General features: G+C 55.8%; 1 protein-coding gene across 4 annotated transcripts; it reads left to right on the forward strand.

The window, feature by feature from the left end:
• On the forward strand, nt 1-8,399 carry AK1 (adenylate kinase 1). Of its 4 annotated transcripts, none has more exons than XM_045196948.2 (7): nt 1-122; nt 2,964-3,002; nt 4,481-4,516; nt 4,669-4,859; nt 5,559-5,675; nt 7,718-7,909; nt 8,163-8,399. In XM_045196948.2, exons 2-7 carry the CDS (start codon nt 2,996-2,998, stop codon nt 8,229-8,231), a joined length of 612 nt encoding a protein of 203 aa, XP_045052883.1. In that variant the 5' UTR covers nt 1-122; nt 2,964-2,995; the 3' UTR covers nt 8,232-8,399. The 4 variants fall into 4 exon arrangements, with proteins under 4 accessions (XP_045052883.1, XP_024418149.1, XP_045052884.1 ...); XM_024562381.3 differs by having other exon boundaries at nt 4,696-4,859; XM_045196949.3 differs by lacking the exon at nt 1-122 and adding an exon at nt 2,672-2,805.
• The last annotated feature ends 7,322 nt before the right edge of the window (nt 8,400-15,721 follow it).

Consider the following 15,721-nt stretch of genomic DNA (forward strand, 5'->3'; position numbering starts at 1 on the left):
GGCTCCCGGCATGCCGCGCGCTGCTGACAGCCTTATAAATAGTCGCCTTTGCGGGGCGGGTGGCTGGCCAGGACGCGCAGGGCACACACTGGCCCCAGCGCCCACCCGCACCCGACCCCCAGGTCAGTGTGTGCCTGTGTGTCTGTCTGTGCTCACGACGGGTGCGCTTGTGCTGGAGCGGGGAAGCCGCACGCACCTGGGGATGGAGAGGGGCGGAGGGGGCGGGGGCGCGCGCGCGCCCTGCACCAGGGTATCCTCAGGATGTGTGTGGCTCTGTGTGTGTGTGTCCGTGGTTGTGATCTGTGTGTGCTTGCCTGTCTGTGCTCCCCGGCTCCACTCCGGGTATTTGTGCAACACTCTGCGCCTTTGTGGGTGTGTGTGTTGCAGTCCCTCCCATCCTCTTAGACAGTCACCCCTTTGTCCTAGCCCATACTCCTGGGGCTCCAGGTTCCTGCCCTTGGCTTGTCCCAGCTGGGGCCCTGGGAGAGGGGGCTGTGGCCTGATTCCCTGCACTGAAGGGCCTGGGCGGGGCAGGCTATGTGATTGGAGGAGCAATCCTGTCACGTCATTTTGAGTACCTGAGGGGACAGGAGGCCCCTTGGGTGTTTGGCCCCCTGCCTCTGCCCTCTGTGGGAACCCTGAAGGCTGTGCACCAGCCTTCCCTGCGCACTGCTCAGCTACCCACCTGGGACTTTTCACCCCAGGGCCTGGGGATGTAGGTGCCTGAGGGTGTAGACCCAGAGAGGGGATACCAGCTGCCCAAGGTCGTACAGCCAAGTGATGGACTTGGGATTTGAACCCTAGTTCGTTGCCAGCCACTGAAAAGGCTGCTCTTGGTCGGGAGATGGAAGACCTGGGTCTTGCCCTGGCCTTGCATTGTGATTGAGGTTAAGTCTCTGTCCCTTGGGCCTCAGCTCCTCGCACCCCTTAGCAGACCACCCAGTTATACTGAGTCACTGAGGCCCTGATCCAGGGGCCTTATAAGGCCTGGTTGCTGAGCCCGTAACCTAACTCCATCCCGGACCCCTGGCCTCTGTGAGGCCTCCTCACAACCCAGGTTATTTTGGACCAAGGAGGTGGCAGGTGCCAGCAGGCTAGTGGGGCTTAGGTCACTGGGAGGGGGTGGGGCATAGTGGGGTCCAGGCTACTCCTCTGGTCACTGCAGGATGTTCCTGGCCTGGGGACCCTCCCCCTCCCCTACCAGCTGCTGAGCAGTATTGGCAGCTACTGCCCTTTCTTAAGCACACTCAGCAGGAAAGATTCTATAACTCATGTCCCACAAGCAGCTGCTTAAGGACCTACTGGGTGCTGGGCCCAGATCAGCAGAAAATGTAGCCTGAGCTTTGACTGCAGCTAGGCCCTGGAACAAGTTTCTCTTCTCCAAGCCTCAGTTCCCTCCCAAGACGGCTGTGAGGACAGGGTGAGGCCCCCAGCACTAGGATCAGCTCCAGGCTAGGTCCAGTCTGGTGGGGACACAGGCCTGCACTACAACAGAGAGTTCCAATACAGTGTGGCTGGTGTGACACCAGGGGAAGTTCAGAGGAGGCACTTGCCAGTGTAGGAGTGGAGGGCAGAACCCAGGAAGGCTTCCTGAAGGAGGTGACACCTGAACTGAGTCCTAAACATTAACACCTTGGGGAAAGGCATCCAGACCTTGGGTGCAACCATGAACTGAGGCCTGGAGGTGGGACATGCCATGTTGCATGGGGGAGCTCCCAGCACTTCAAGTGGCAGCTGATAAAGCTGCAGGTGGGCGGGGAGGTAGAGGAGGCTTTATCTTGGGAGCTGAGGGGGCCACACATGGAAGGGTTTTAAACAGGCGACTGATATGTCCTGCAGATGGCCTGGAAGGGTATGGAGGTAGGTAGATGCCCCCCCCACCCCTGCTTGGAACAAGGAAGTGGCCATGAGGAAGTGGCCAAGGAAGAGGGAGGTTTAGGAGCAAGAGGGTTGGGATGTGCTCATGCAGGATGGAGGTGGGTGTGAGAGACAGGCCTCTTGAGAGATGGACCTCTAGCTGGGGGCATCGGAGGGGCTGTTCAGAGTCTGCAGGGCCTCCGGCCTGTTCAGGGGCTGTAGATTTACCGAGCTGGATAGAGGGGCCTGGGCTGACTGGGCAAGGGTGGAGGTCCCGGGAACCTGAAGCTAATAGTGAGAGGGTGGCGTAGGGGGTCTGGGGTGAGGGTCCCAGGCAGGAGGAATGGTGGCCAAGGGTCAAAGGTCAAGGCAAGAGTGGTGGTGATGCTTGCAGGTGGCCTTGGGGAGGGCTGGTGAATGGAAGTCAAAGGTGCATAAGCAGCAACTCTGTAAAGACTGATGGGAAGGGGAGGTTGAGGGAGGCCCCTGAGGGGCTGGGGAAGTAGAGTGGGGTCCCAGGAAGGGCTGGGGTTGATTTACACGCTGGGGGGAAGGGAGGGCAGTAAAGCAAGGTCCTTCAGGGGGGTGAGGGGATGGGCCACATGGAGGGTAGAAGTTGGGCCTTGGTGGTGGCGGGGAGGAGCCTGGGAACCCCTCGTTTGAAATCGCAGGGCCATGTCCAGGTCCACATGAACGCAGCTTCCTCCCTGCAGACGTCTGTGTCCCTTTGAGCTTCCTCTCCCAAACCCCATCAGAGATGAGCACTCACGCCGCTCCTGCTGCCCCTCCCGCTTCCTGGCGCCTTTGCTCGCGCCCTGGGGAGTGTTGTCAAGGTGTCAGGCACTCAGGACTGAGCCCTGTTTTCTGCGAGGAGAGTGGCTCCACAGTTACTGCAGTCTCTGCTTATGCCCCTCAGTGGCGGGAGGGGGCTGCTGCCCTTCGCGACAGGTGAGGCCATGGAAGCACACAGAAAAAAGACGACTTCCCAAGCTCACCCAGACTCCTGGGCCTTCCCTGCGCCCAGTGGCCCCCTTGGAGGGCAAGCCAGGGCCTGGCAGGGTGCGGAGAGCTCGCTCACCCGCCGCTCCCTGTGCCTTATCTTGCAGAGCGCTGACTCCACGCCCCGGACCTCGGCAGGATGGAAGGTATGGAGGTTCCTCTCTCCTGCTCACTGCCTGGGCCTCAGTATGCCCACCTGTGAAGGGAGTGTGCTTTTGGGGGATACTCTGGGAGGGGTTCCAGGAGACTCTGGGGCTGCCAGATGGGGTGTGCGTGGGAGCTCCCAGCACCCTCCTCAGGCCTCTCCCGGATGTTCCAGTTGCACGATTAATTTTAGAAGCCACGAGGCCTCCCTGAGGCTCCTGAGGGCCCCCCAGCTCACCTCCACCACTGGTATTTTTAGAGTGGAATCCCTGCCTCTTTCTGCAGAGGGTGGGCACTGGCAAGGGGAGGCTGCCCTGTGGAGAGGCCCCAGTGTGCAATATGCCCCTCTCAGGGACACAGTTTCCCCATTGTCCAGGGGGAATGGCTCTTGAGGATGTCTTGGGCCCTCCAGGCCCCTCTGGACCCGGCTTGGAAGGAATCATGGGCAGAGAGCCCAGCTGGCCTGTCTCCTGGCTGCACCACCCCTCCCATCCCTGGCCTTGAGCCTCGGCCTGGGCAGTTCTTAAAGGAGCCCAGCAGGCCTGGCTGCTGCTGCCTGAAACCAGTGGTCACCCTTCTGCCCCTGTGGCTCTGTGTGTCAGATGCTACTGGGTTGTTGCCTCCACCAACACCCAGGCTTGTGCCTGTCACACGGCAGCCAGGTGGCAGGCAGCCACAAGAGAAGTTGTCCTCCTGCCAGCTCCTCTAGGCTCCAGCCCCTTGGCTGGGGGGCCCCTGGGAACTTCGGAGCTCACCTCTACTTTGGGACAGGAACAGAGAACCAGAAAGGGGTGGGGACTTCTTTCCTAAGGTCTCACGGCAAGGTCCTGCTTCCCCAGAGGAGGGAAGGCCAGCAGCCTGAGAAGAGGCCTGGGTTTCTGTTCGGGGTCTGGCAGCCCTAGAGCAGCCCCTGCCTCGTTAGGCCTCAGTTTCTCTCTGTTGGTGGGGCTGTGGTCTTGCTCAGTTCTAAGGGTGGTTGAAGCAGAGTTTGGAATGTAAGCTGGCCTCTCTTTGGGCAAGGGTTCCACATGCCCACCGCAGCCCTCTTCCCTGGCAACTGTCTCCAGGGAAACATATGTTGTGGTTGCCAACTCCACATTTGGACTGCCCAGGGAAGGCGGGCAATGGGCAGGCCCAGGGCCTGGGAGGGGAAGGGTAGGGGACACAGGAAAACGGGACGATGGGTGCCTGCTGCTCATCGACAAACCCCCGCAGCGAGGAAGACTCTAGGGCCAGAGGTGACCCGCTGCTGCTGTCCAGCCATCCACAGGGATTGGGGTGACACGAGCCCTTCAGAGTCACCCTTACGGCCTGTGCCTGTAGCCTCCCCGCCTTTGTCTCGGCTGGTCCCGCTCTCCCCTCACCCGGGGCTGTGTCTGACCCTCTGCCTCGGGCCCAGCACAGGCCTGGGACTCCACAGGTGCCTCTGGCTCTTTGTTAAGCGAGTGGCTGAGTTCTGCTCCCCTTTTCTCTCCCACAGAGAAGCTGAAAAAGGCCAAGATCATCTTTGTGGTGGGTGAGTCCAGGCAGGCGGGTGAGGCACTAGCAGGGGACGTCTGCACAGGCCCCGGGTGGGAGCCGGGGCCTAGGGCTGCACCCTGGGCTCTGCCCCTCCTTCGATGGGTGACCCAGGCAGACCCTGCCCCTGTGGGGGACCCTGTTTCTCAGGGCTTCTGAATGGGTGGGCGCTTGCAGGAGGGCCTGGCTCAGGGAAGGGCACCCAGTGTGAGAAGATTGTCCAGAAGTACGGCTACACCCACCTCTCCACCGGGGACCTCCTTCGGGCTGAGGTCAGCTCGGGCTCAGCCAGGGGCAAGATGCTGTCGGAAATCATGGAGAAGGGACAGCTGGTGCCACTGGTGAGTGGGCCCCAGTGGGGTGGGGGCGGGGGTGATGGTGGTCCTGAGTGGACAACAGCCGACAAAGCCCAGGACACACTGGCAAGGCTGACCATGACCTTCCCTGGCTCTCAACCTTTTTGTGGTTCCCCATTGCCCTTGGCACAAAATTCTTTCCAGAATCTTCTAAGAGCCTCCAGGACCCTGCCCTATGGACCCCTTTATCCTCCTACCACCCTGGCCTTTCTGTCCCTTCAAACTCATCATACTCCTTCCTGTCTGGGGTGCCTTTCCCTCCTCAGTTTTCAGGCCTTCCTGATTCCTCGGGTTTGGGCTAAGATTTTATACTATACCCTAACTTTATACTCCCGTAGCCCCCTCTGCCCACACGGCCTGTGTCATGCTTGGAAACTGATAAATCAGCAGACAGCGAGTTTCCTGACGGCAGGGAGGGTCTGCTTTGTTCACAGCTGTGTCCTCTGGGTCCCCACAGGAGGAGGGGCTCAGTCTATAACTTTGAGTGAATGAATGAATGAATGAGTGAGTGATTTGATCCATCAATCGAGTCTTCACGGCTCAGAGAAGGCCTGGAGGGGAGGCTTGTTTGGGATATCTGTGTTAGGGCAGAGGGCATTTCAGCTGTGGGCAGCACACACCAGGGCCCTGGGGAGGGTGGGGGAGAGGGGCTCATGGTCCCTCCTTCTTTTGCTGTGCCCCCAGGAGACGGTGTTGGACATGCTCCGAGATGCAATGTTGGCCAAAGTAGAAACTTCCACAGGCTTCCTGATTGACGGCTACCCTCGGGAGGTGCAGCAGGGGGTGGAGTTTGAGCAGAGGGTAAGGCACAACCTGGTGGATGGCCTTCAGGAGCTGTGACTGGGGGTGGCCAGACAGAGGCTGCTGTGATGGAAAAGACAGACACACACACACACTATTTGGGGGGGGGGGGTATAAGGAGGGAAACCAGGGAAGACTTTCTGGATCTTTCTAGAAATCCAGAAAAAAAGTCTTGAAGGATGGGAAGTACCAGGCTGGGGAGTTCACAAGCCTGGCCAGCCTCAGGTTCCAGCTTGACTGCTCCAGGCCTTGGGCTGTCATTCTGCCTCTCTGAACCTCAAGGTTCCCATCTGCCAAACGGAGACAGACCAGGGGCAGCTGCCTTGTGCGACAGTGTGGGGGTTAGAGAGAACGCACTCTCCAAAAGTGGGCCTTGGTGCCTGTAAATGTATGGCCAGAGGGGCAGGGAATAATATGGACAGGGCTGGAAGGGTCAGGCCCCTCAGGCCGCTGTGGAGAGAACAGAGGCTGTTGGGACAGGGCAACGGGGGATGATGTGGGAGAGGGAGGTTCAGGCCTGGCTGGAGGCTTTGGATGCCCGGGAGCAGGGTACAGTCCCCTGCCAAGGGCCACGGGGAATCCAGCTGGAGAGCGTGGGCCTCGAGCGCGATGCCTCTGAGCTGCCTGGGGTGGGCACCCGCCCACCAGGAAAACCTTCTACAGGGAGGGCGAGGGCGTCTCATGCACACACACACACATACAGGCATGTGCGTGCACATGTGTTCATGTACACATGCGTCTCGCAGTGTGTACTCAGGCACCTCAGGCAGCATGTGTCTACACACTCAGCACACCTAAACACACACACACACGGGGGCACACACACATACCCATACCGCTGGTGTCACGTGCCACATGGGGGAGACAGATGAAGCTGTAAGTGCCAAGGATGGAGAGGCCAGTAGGTGTGTGGGGCATTCAGGGAAGGCTTCCTGGCAGAGGGACTCTTTCTAGGCCTTGCAGGGAGATCTGGGTGTCCCAGTGGGCAGGGGGCTGGACGCCCATGCCCACCCGCCATCTCTGCAAGACTGGGGCCGTCTTTACACTTTCATAGCTTTGCGCTTCATCCAGAGGTAAAGTACTGTATTTCTTGCCCTCTAAGTGGTGCAAGACCTCAAGAAGTGTCCACTCTGATCGGGGCTTCAGTTCCCCCATGTATGAAATGGGGGTCTCCTGGGTTTCCTTCAGACTGGGAGGCCTGGACCTAGGTACCAGCTGAGTGACGTCCCTTCTGACCCTCGGGGCCACATCTGGAAAATAGGGTTAATGAAAATTCTCATCCCTCCTGGGGGTGGTGTGGGCACCTGGCTCCGCACAGCCCTCAGGGGTCCAGCGCCTGGTCTTTTTGACTCTGGACACCAGGGGGCGCCAGGTCCTCACCAAAAAAAGACGCATCAACGGTATTCCTTCTCTCCCACATCTTCCTGGTGATGAAACACTCGTGTCAATAATGGTGACATTTTCAGAACCTCCCAGAGCTCAAGTGCCTCTCACCCCTTCCCTCAGCATGGTTTCTTTTTCAAGCCCTTATCCAGCCCTGCTGGTGGAGGCCAGGCTGGGGAGAGGGAGGTTAAGTAAACAACCAGAGGCCCTTCTGAGAGGTGCTGAAGGCAGAAGAAGTAAAGGGGACTGGAAGGGCATGTCGCAGGGACCTGGGGATGATGGTGGGGGTGGCATCTGGGAAGACTGCCCAGGAGGAACGAGGTTTTAGCTCAAGTGTGAAGATGAGCACTTGGTATTGAGTGGAAGGGGCGCTGGGAGGGGTCTGGCACTAGCAAAGGCCCTGCGTATGAGGAAGCTGATGAGAGCCAGCCTAGACCAGAGTCAGCGCAGGCCCTCCTAGGTCAGGAAGGGGGTGAGGACTTTATCCCGAGGGCAGCAGGGAGCCACAGAAGAGGTTTGAGCAGGGGAGTGGCAGGGCGGATTGGTTTGAGGAAGGTCTGTCAGGCTGCCTTGGTGGCCCCAAAAGTGGGAAGATGGGGAGGAGCTGGCCCCAGGGGGCGGCAGGAATGGGGCCCCTGTGACTGGTGCCCCACCCACAGATTGGACAGCCCACACTGCTGCTGTACGTGGACGCAGGACCCGAGACCATGACCCAGCGGCTGCTGAAGCGTGGACAGACCAGTGGGCGTGTGGATGACAATGAGGAGACCATCAAGAAACGGCTGGATACCTACTACAAGGCCACAGAACCTGTCATCGCCTTCTATGAGAAACGTGGCATCGTACGCAAGGTGCGCCCCCTGCAGGCACGAGGGAGCGCCAGGAAACCTGGGTTTTTGCCTGGCCTGGCCTCAAATTGCAGTGACCTTGGGCCAGCCGTGGGCCTTGGCCTGGGCCTTGGCTTCCCCACTGGTTTGATGAGGGGCTGCTGTCCACTGTGGCCGGGTGAGGGAGGCAGGCCTGGCCTCTGCTGGAGGGGCCGGCCTCCGTGGGGTCCGCCCAGCACCCCCCAGCATGTCCTGCTCACCACTGGTCTCCCCGCAGGTCAACGCCGAAGGCTCTGTGGACAGTGTCTTCTCCCAGGTCTGCACCCATCTGGATGCCCTCAAGTAGCAACGCTGGAGCCCCTTCCCCCGCTCAGAGCCCAGCCCCACCCCTGTCTTGACTAAGGAGTTCTGGCCTGAGCTCAGCGCCTCCACCCTGCCCGGCTGGAGCACAGACAGAGGAAGCCACTTTATCCTGTTTTCATGGACAGCTGAGCACTAAAGGAATTTCCGAGGACGTTCGGTTTTACTCCTTTTTCTTTGCTCCCATCAGGGTTGATTTATGTGGGATGGCTGCCCAGCCTTGAGTCCCCAGCCCCTCACCCTCCCCGTTCCTCCTTGGGCCCCTCAGCCCACCACAGCCAGCTGCCCCTCCTGTAGCTCTGGTGGAAGACCTAGGGCCCTTCCTTACCCAGGGCATACCAGGTGGGGGCTGTGCCAGGTCTGGGGACCCAGGGGGCCTGAGGTAGCGTCCCTGCCCTCTGGGACTCGTGGTCAGGCAGAGCTGGGCCTGGGCCCCAGTTCCTCTGCATCCTTGCTGTGTGGCCTTGGCCCTGACCCCTCATCTCTCTGAGCCTGTTTTCTGTGCCTAACCCTTGCTGGGGACTGAGCTCTAGCATGAAGTGAGGTCATGGCTGTGGGGGACTTCCTGGGTAGTGGGGATGGCATACATCAGCCCGCCAAGTGGGTAATGAATTGGCTTCCTTGGTGCCAGAAGCCCTGTGGATCTGGGGCTTCAAGGGCATCAAGGTCAAATGGGGGGAGGGGTCAGGGTCAGGAGTACCTCCCCGAGGAGATGAGACCTGAAGGGCTTCCTGCATGTGGCCCTGGACAGGTCACAACCTGTCCTTTCTAAGCCTGTTTCACAATTTAAAGGCTCAGCCCCCCCTGCTACTGCCACCCCCAGTTAGGAAGAGACATACTAAGCAAAGGGTGTAGCATACTAGCTACTGAGGCCCGTGGGATCTGGAGACCAGAGCAGCCTTGGGGATATGCCAGACCCAGGTGCTTTGGGGAGGCCCCAGAATCCCCTGGGGAGACCCATCTTCCCTCTTCTGTTCTCTTTCACTCTCTGACCTCATCCTGGAGAAAGGCTCCACTTGGTGCTCATGTGTCCTCATCACCTGTCCCAGCCCCAGCGGGCTCCCTTCAAAGCCAAGAGGGCCCTCGGGGGCCCGCGCCTGGCTGGAACGACATCCCGACAGTGTGGGCTGATTGTGCCCGCTGTGTGTCCCTTCCATTGATGGCAAGTGCAGCTGGTTTTCCATTTACACTAGCTATTCAAACTTTCCTTTGAAATAAACGTATTTAAGTTCTAAAAGGTGAGTCTATTGAAAGAACACAAACTGAATGGCAATGCAGGGGAGAGAGGAGAAGGCAGGCATCACGCGGGGTGAGCCATGTGTCTGGGTGGGGTGTAGGTGAAGGCCTCCGCAGCTGGCCCCTCCGTTCCCCACGCCAGCTGGGGTGTGGGGGGAACCCCCAACTCGCTGCGACCGCCCATCTGGGAGTGTCCACGTCGCCTCTGTCAAAGTGTGCTAACACACACACACATGTGCGCGCGCACACACACACACACACACTGACATGCACACGCCCCTTTATCACAGGGTTGTCTGAGGATCCGTGTGACGGTGAGTGAGAAAACAGGCCAAGGATGATAAGGAGTAAGGAAACCCACCTGACAAAATCATCGTCATTCTTTTTTTAATTATATTTTATTGATTATGCTTATTACAGTCGTCCTGATTTTTCCCCATCCCCCCCTCCCCACGCCCAGCACCCCCCACTGCGTCAGGCCATCCCCACACCATTGTTCATGTCCATGGGTCATGGTGTAAGTTCTTTGGCTACTCTATTTCCTGTACAGTAACTTACCTCCCCAAGGCTATTCTGTGACTACCTATTTGCACTTTTTTAAAAAAGATTTTATTTATTTTTAGAGAGAGGGGCAGGGAGGGAGAAAGAGAGGGAGAGAAACATCAATGCGTGGTTGCCTCTCACGTGTCCCTTACTGGGGACCTGGCCCACAATTCAGGCATGTGCCCTGCCTGGGAATTCAACCTGCAACCAATCCACTGAGCCACACCAGCCAGGGCCCTGTCTGTACTTCTGAATCCCCTCACCTCTTCCCCCATCCCCCACGTCCCCCTCCCACCTGGCAACCATCAAACACTCTCTGTATCCATGATTCTGTCTCTGTTTGTCTTGTGTGCTCAGTTTTTTAGATTCAATTGTTGATAGATATGTATTTTTGCCTTTTCATTATTCATTGTTTCTACTTTTTCATAAATAAGTCCCTTTAACATTTCATAGAAGAATGGTTTGGTGATGATGAGCTCCTTTAGTTTTTTCTTGTCTGGGAAGCTCTTCATCTGCCCTTCGATTCTAAATCCTATCTTTGCTGGGTTGAGCAGTCTTGGCTTTTCATGACTGAATATTTCTTGCCAGTCCCTTCTAGCCTGCAAAGTTTCTTTTGAGAAATTCAGCAGACAGTCTCATGGGAAGTCCCCTGTAGATAACTAACTGCTTTTCTCTCGCTGCTTTTAAGATTCTCTCTTTATCTTTAACCTTTGGCATTTTAATTATGATGTGTCTTGGAGTGGGCCTCTTTCTATCCATCTTGTTGGGGACTCTGTGCTTCCTGGACTTGCATGTCTATTTCCTTCACCAAATTAGGGAAGTTTTCTTTCATTGTCTTTTCAAATAGATTTCCAGTTCCCTGTTCTTTCTCTTCTCCTCCTGGCACCCCTATGATGCAAATGTTGGACCTCTCGAAGTCCCAGAGGCTGCTTATACTATCCTCACTTTTTTGGGGTTCTTTTTTCTTCTTGTTGTTCTGATTGGTTGTTTTTTGCTTCCTTATGTTCCAAATCATTGATTTGATTCTCAGCTTCATCCATTCTACTGTTGTTTCCCTATAAAATTGTTTATTTCAATTAGTGTATCCTTCATTTCTGACTGGGTCTTTTTTATGCTGTTAAGGTCCTCACTGAGTTCCTTGAGCATCCTGATAACCATTGTTTTGAACTCTGCATCTGGTAGATTGCTTATCTCCATTTCTGCAATCTGAGATGGCTGCTACTTGTGCTGGGGTTGGAGATTTCCAGGTGAAGCCAAGCTGTAAATCTAGGCTGCTAATTCTGGGCCTGGGGCTCACTGAGGCCAGCTGCTTCTTATTTGAAAGGATTTAGGAAGTTGTGAAGCATGAGCCAAGACCAGCCATCATTCATATGGAAAAGCAGCTTGGGTGGGTCCATAAATTGGGTGGGGGGAAGTCTCTGGGGATCTCCAAGGTGGGTCAAACAGTGTTAGCCAGGTTGAGGGAGTCTCAGATATGACACCAGTTTGCTGGCTCTGTGGGGAGAGGGTTTAGCAAAGGGACAATGACCTCCGCTCACCTTAATGCCAGACACTTCAGTTTCTCCCTGTATGCCACGGGTGCTTTCGAGCTGCTACCTGGGTGCTGGAACTCAGAGGGAGTGAATCTGAGTAAGTCCGTGTGTGGGTCCTTTAAGATGAACTGCTTGGGGCTCCAGCAGTTTCTTCCACCAACTCAATTCCTGCTGATTTTTGCAGCCAGAAGTTGTGGGGAGTTCCTGGAATTGGAACCCTGGGCTGGGGGTACTGGTGTGGGTCTGGGCCTCCTTGCTCCTGAGATATCTCTCCCAAATTTTTATCCACCACACGTGGGTGAGGGACCAACTGTTCCATATCTGCACCCCTCCTACCAGTCTGGATGGATGTGGTTTCTTTAATCCTGTAGTTGTCACACTTCCATTCAACTTGATTTCTGACAGTTCTGAGTGATGGTTGTTCCATATTTTAGTGTAATTTTGACGTGGCTGTGCAAAGAGGTGAGCCATGCCTGCCAGTGCCGCCGTCTTGACTGGAGGTCTCATTATTTTTAGTTTCTTATTACAGCTTCATGAATTCAGGTGTCTCCCAATTTACGAAAACCTAAGCTAACCCAAACTCTTCACTACAGAATCACTTTGTTCACTTAAAAAAAAAAAAAAAAAAAAGAAAAGAAAAGCTTGAGAACTTAAAAAACACATTTAAAAGGCTCCAGTAACCACTACTCCATCCTGGCCCCTACAAACCTTATTTTGGGAGTTTCCTTCATGCATGTTTGTTCCTTCAGCAACACTCCAGGATCCCTGCCACGTGGTGGGACAGAGGTTCCCAAGCCCTGGCCCACTGTAGTGTGCCCCCTGGGATGAGGAGGGGACCCATGTTCACAGAATTCCATCAGACCTACTCAACCGAGACCAATTCCAGGCAGCTCAGTGCACAGAGCTCAGAGGGGCCCCTGGCGGCAGAAGGTCCCTTGACCTGGAGCTCTCGAGTGGAGCCCTGAAGGTAAATAGGAGTTCACAGCACCATGAGACAGAGAGCTGGGAAAAGCACAGGGAAGAGCCCTGCAGAGGCAGAGAGGACCAACTGAGTGGGGCTGGAATGCAGGCTAGAGGGGGTACCCTAACTAGAGACAAGTGATGGAAGCCAGGTTTGCAGGGTCTTGAATGCCAACCAGGTGTCTAGTCTTTCCCCAAAGGGCAACGAGAGGCTTAGAGAGTTTTGTTGATATAATCTTCAAACAAGCAAAACTGGAGGAAATAATGTAATGAACACCCATATATCCATCACTAACATGTAGTAATCGTGAACATTTTCCATACTTCCTCCACTGTTGTTTTACTGTTGCCAAACCATTTTAAAGTAAATTACAGATACAAACAAAGTTCATCCCTTAAGTGTGACTTCAGTGTGACCCTCTAATAAATAAGGGCATTTTGCTATATAACCACAACTCAGAGTTTCAACGACACGAACTTAACACTAATGTCATAATAGACAATAATCAGCCCACATGGCATTTCCCCCAAATGTGTCTTTGTTCAAACTGGGAGGCAACCCAGGGCCGCCGGTGGCATTGTGGACTCCCGTCAAACTTAAACCTCCAACGACTCCCCCCCCTTTTTGTGGCATTGAGCTGTGGAGGGACTGGTCATCCTGCGGAAAATTCCTCCTTCCAGATCTGCCCGTGGCTCCCTTGGGGTGCTGTTCAACGGGTTCCTCCATTCCCCGAATTTCTTGTAAACTGGAAGTTTGTTGTAAAGGCTTCAGAGATTCAGGGTAAGCCTTTGGGACAAGAATACCTGATAGACTCATGAAGAGTTTTTTTTAAAAAATTATTGATTGATTTTGAGAGACAGAGAGAGACATTGATTTTTTGTTCCACTTATTTATGCATTCTTTGGCTGTTTGTTGTATATGCCCTGATGGGGGATCGAACCCACAACCTTGGTGTATCAGGACTATGCTCTAACCAACCGAGCTACCTCACCAGGGCTCATGAAGGGTTTTAGAATGAGACAGGATGGTCAGATCTGCAGCAATCTGGCTTTGAGTGCACAAGAAGCTCTCCAGAGTCTTGTTAAAAAGCTGGTTTTGATTCAGCAGGTCTGGTTTGGGTGGTGAGGCCCCTGTGGCTGGTCGGGGGGGCCCACCACTTTGGGTAGCTCAGAGAGAACCTGCTCTGTGGAGGCGGGAGCCTGGGGAAGGGTGGGGAGGAGGGGGCGCCTCTAAGGCCAGCGTGAGCTCCTCCCCTACTGGTGGGCTGAGAGGTGGGCGTGGTGTCGGATCCGGGACAGTAGATGCTGTCATACTCTTCATGTCTCTAGGGACACTCCAGGAAATGGCTTGTCCCAAGGTGCCAGAACATTTTAACCAGCCAGAGGGATGGCGTAGCGTCTCTGTAACCTCAGGGTCTCAGAGAAAGAGAGTGCTCCTAGGTAGGCTCTCTGGGGTGGTGGCCTCAGATGGCCCCACTGCTCTGTGCCCCTAAGTCTTGGCCTCGGGGGCCCTGAGGGCCTGGCCGGAGGCGCTGAAGTGGGAGAGGAAGGAAGTGGGGAGCAGAAGAGGCCAAGGCTGTCGCCTCCCAGCCTCTGAGAGGGGCCTCGAGTAAACAGGAAGGCCTGGCGGCTCCACAGTGGGGGGGCTTTGGAGGGGTGGGGGCCAGAGCCCTACTGGACCTGCGTAGCCTGCCAGCGCAGACTCGGAGAGGTTGTGTGGCTTGCCCCAAGTCACACAGCAAGGCAGGGGAACAGAGCCAGACCCTCTTCTGCCTCTCCTGCATCTGCCATCCCCTTGGGTTTCTGGTGCAGGGCCTCCTGCCTGTGTCGCTCACCATGGTTCCTAAGGTGCTGGGTGAGTCTCTCACATTTGGGGCCTCAGTTTCCCTTTCTGTGAACTCAGAGCCCTTATAACTCAAAGGCTCTGGCCCTCTGACCCAGTGGAATCCTTAGGCCTCCTAGGTGGTCTTCATGGGTCCTCCAGGCCTTGAGGAATGGGTTTCATCTGGAAGGCCAACACCACCCAGGGGGCAGCGGGAACCAAGCCCATTCCCTGGGTAAAGAGGGGAAGACTTTGGGGGACTTTGCTCTTCTAGAACAGAGTCTGGTGGGACCACTGACTCTTGTGACCTCCTTATTCCCTAGAGGAGTCATTCTCCTTCTTCAAAGACCCTGTCCCTGGGCTCAGAATGCCCCCCAACACCCACACCCTGGGGACTCATAATCACAGCCTGTGAAACCTCAGGCTGTGTAGCCCAGTGCTTAAACCCATTCATTTATTGCATAAACACTTACAGAATGCCAGCCATGGGCCAGGCACTATTCTAAGCAATGGGGCCTTGGAACTTCTGTTCTACGAAGAGAGAGACAGACAAAATAAACAATATATAGTATGTGGGACGGTCATGTGTGCCCCAGGGGCCACTTGTGGAGCAGGTAGAGGGCTATTCTAAATTTAGTGTCAGGGAAGTCCTCATGACCATGTGACATTTGGGTCTTAAAGGGCAAGGATCAGGCCCTGGGGGTATGTAGGGGGAGAGAATTTGGGGGTGGGGGAAGGGAATAGCAAGTGCAAAGGCCCTGAGGTAGACATGTGCTTAGCCCATTCAAGGAAGAGCAAGGAGGCCATGTGGCTGCGGTTGCGGAAGCAAGGGAGTAAGAGAAGAAGGTGAGGCTGGTGAGGGGGTGGGGGGCCTTGCTGCCATTTGAGGGGTCCTGGCATTTACACTGAGTGAGAAGATTGCCTGCTCAGGACACTGAGCCAAATTGGGATGGGACTTGACTCAGCTTAACAGGCCCCCTTTATGGTGTGCAGAGTGGGCTGGGCACAAGGGGGAAAGCAAGGAGAGCTCAGCCAGGAGGTGACTGTGATATTCCAAGAGGTGCTGGAGGTCACCAGGGAGGTCACAGTGGGGTAATGGGAACCCCACAAAAACTGGAAATGTAGGGGAACAGCCCACAGGACTTGCCTGTGGGTCAGAAGGGGGCTGTGAGAGAAAGTCAAGGTCAACCTCAAGGCCTAAGCAGCAAGAAGAGGAGGGAGCTGTCGTTGTCTGAGATGAGGGACTGAGGCGGGAGCAGTTGGCAGAGAAGGAGAGAGCCCAGGGCCCAGTGTTGGACACGTGAAGTCTGAGCTGCTTGTTAGACAGCCAGGAGCCTGGAGCCCGGGAAGGGTTCTGGCTGGAACTTTATGTCTGGAATATGT

The sequence above is a fragment of the Desmodus rotundus genome, chromosome 1 (genome assembly GCF_022682495.2).
Source record: "Desmodus rotundus isolate HL8 chromosome 1, HLdesRot8A.1, whole genome shotgun sequence".
NCBI lineage: Eukaryota > Metazoa > Chordata > Mammalia > Chiroptera > Phyllostomidae > Desmodus > Desmodus rotundus.

Coding starts and splice junctions, on each gene's coding strand:
- AK1 (XM_045196948.2), top strand. Junction 4,517..4,668: donor CAAGATCATCTTTGTGGTGG/GTGAGTCCAGGC, acceptor CCTGTTTCTCAG/GGCTTCTGAATGGGTGGGCG. Junction 7,910..8,162: donor AACGTGGCATCGTACGCAAG/GTGCGCCCCCTG, acceptor GTCTCCCCGCAG/GTCAACGCCGAAGGCTCTGT.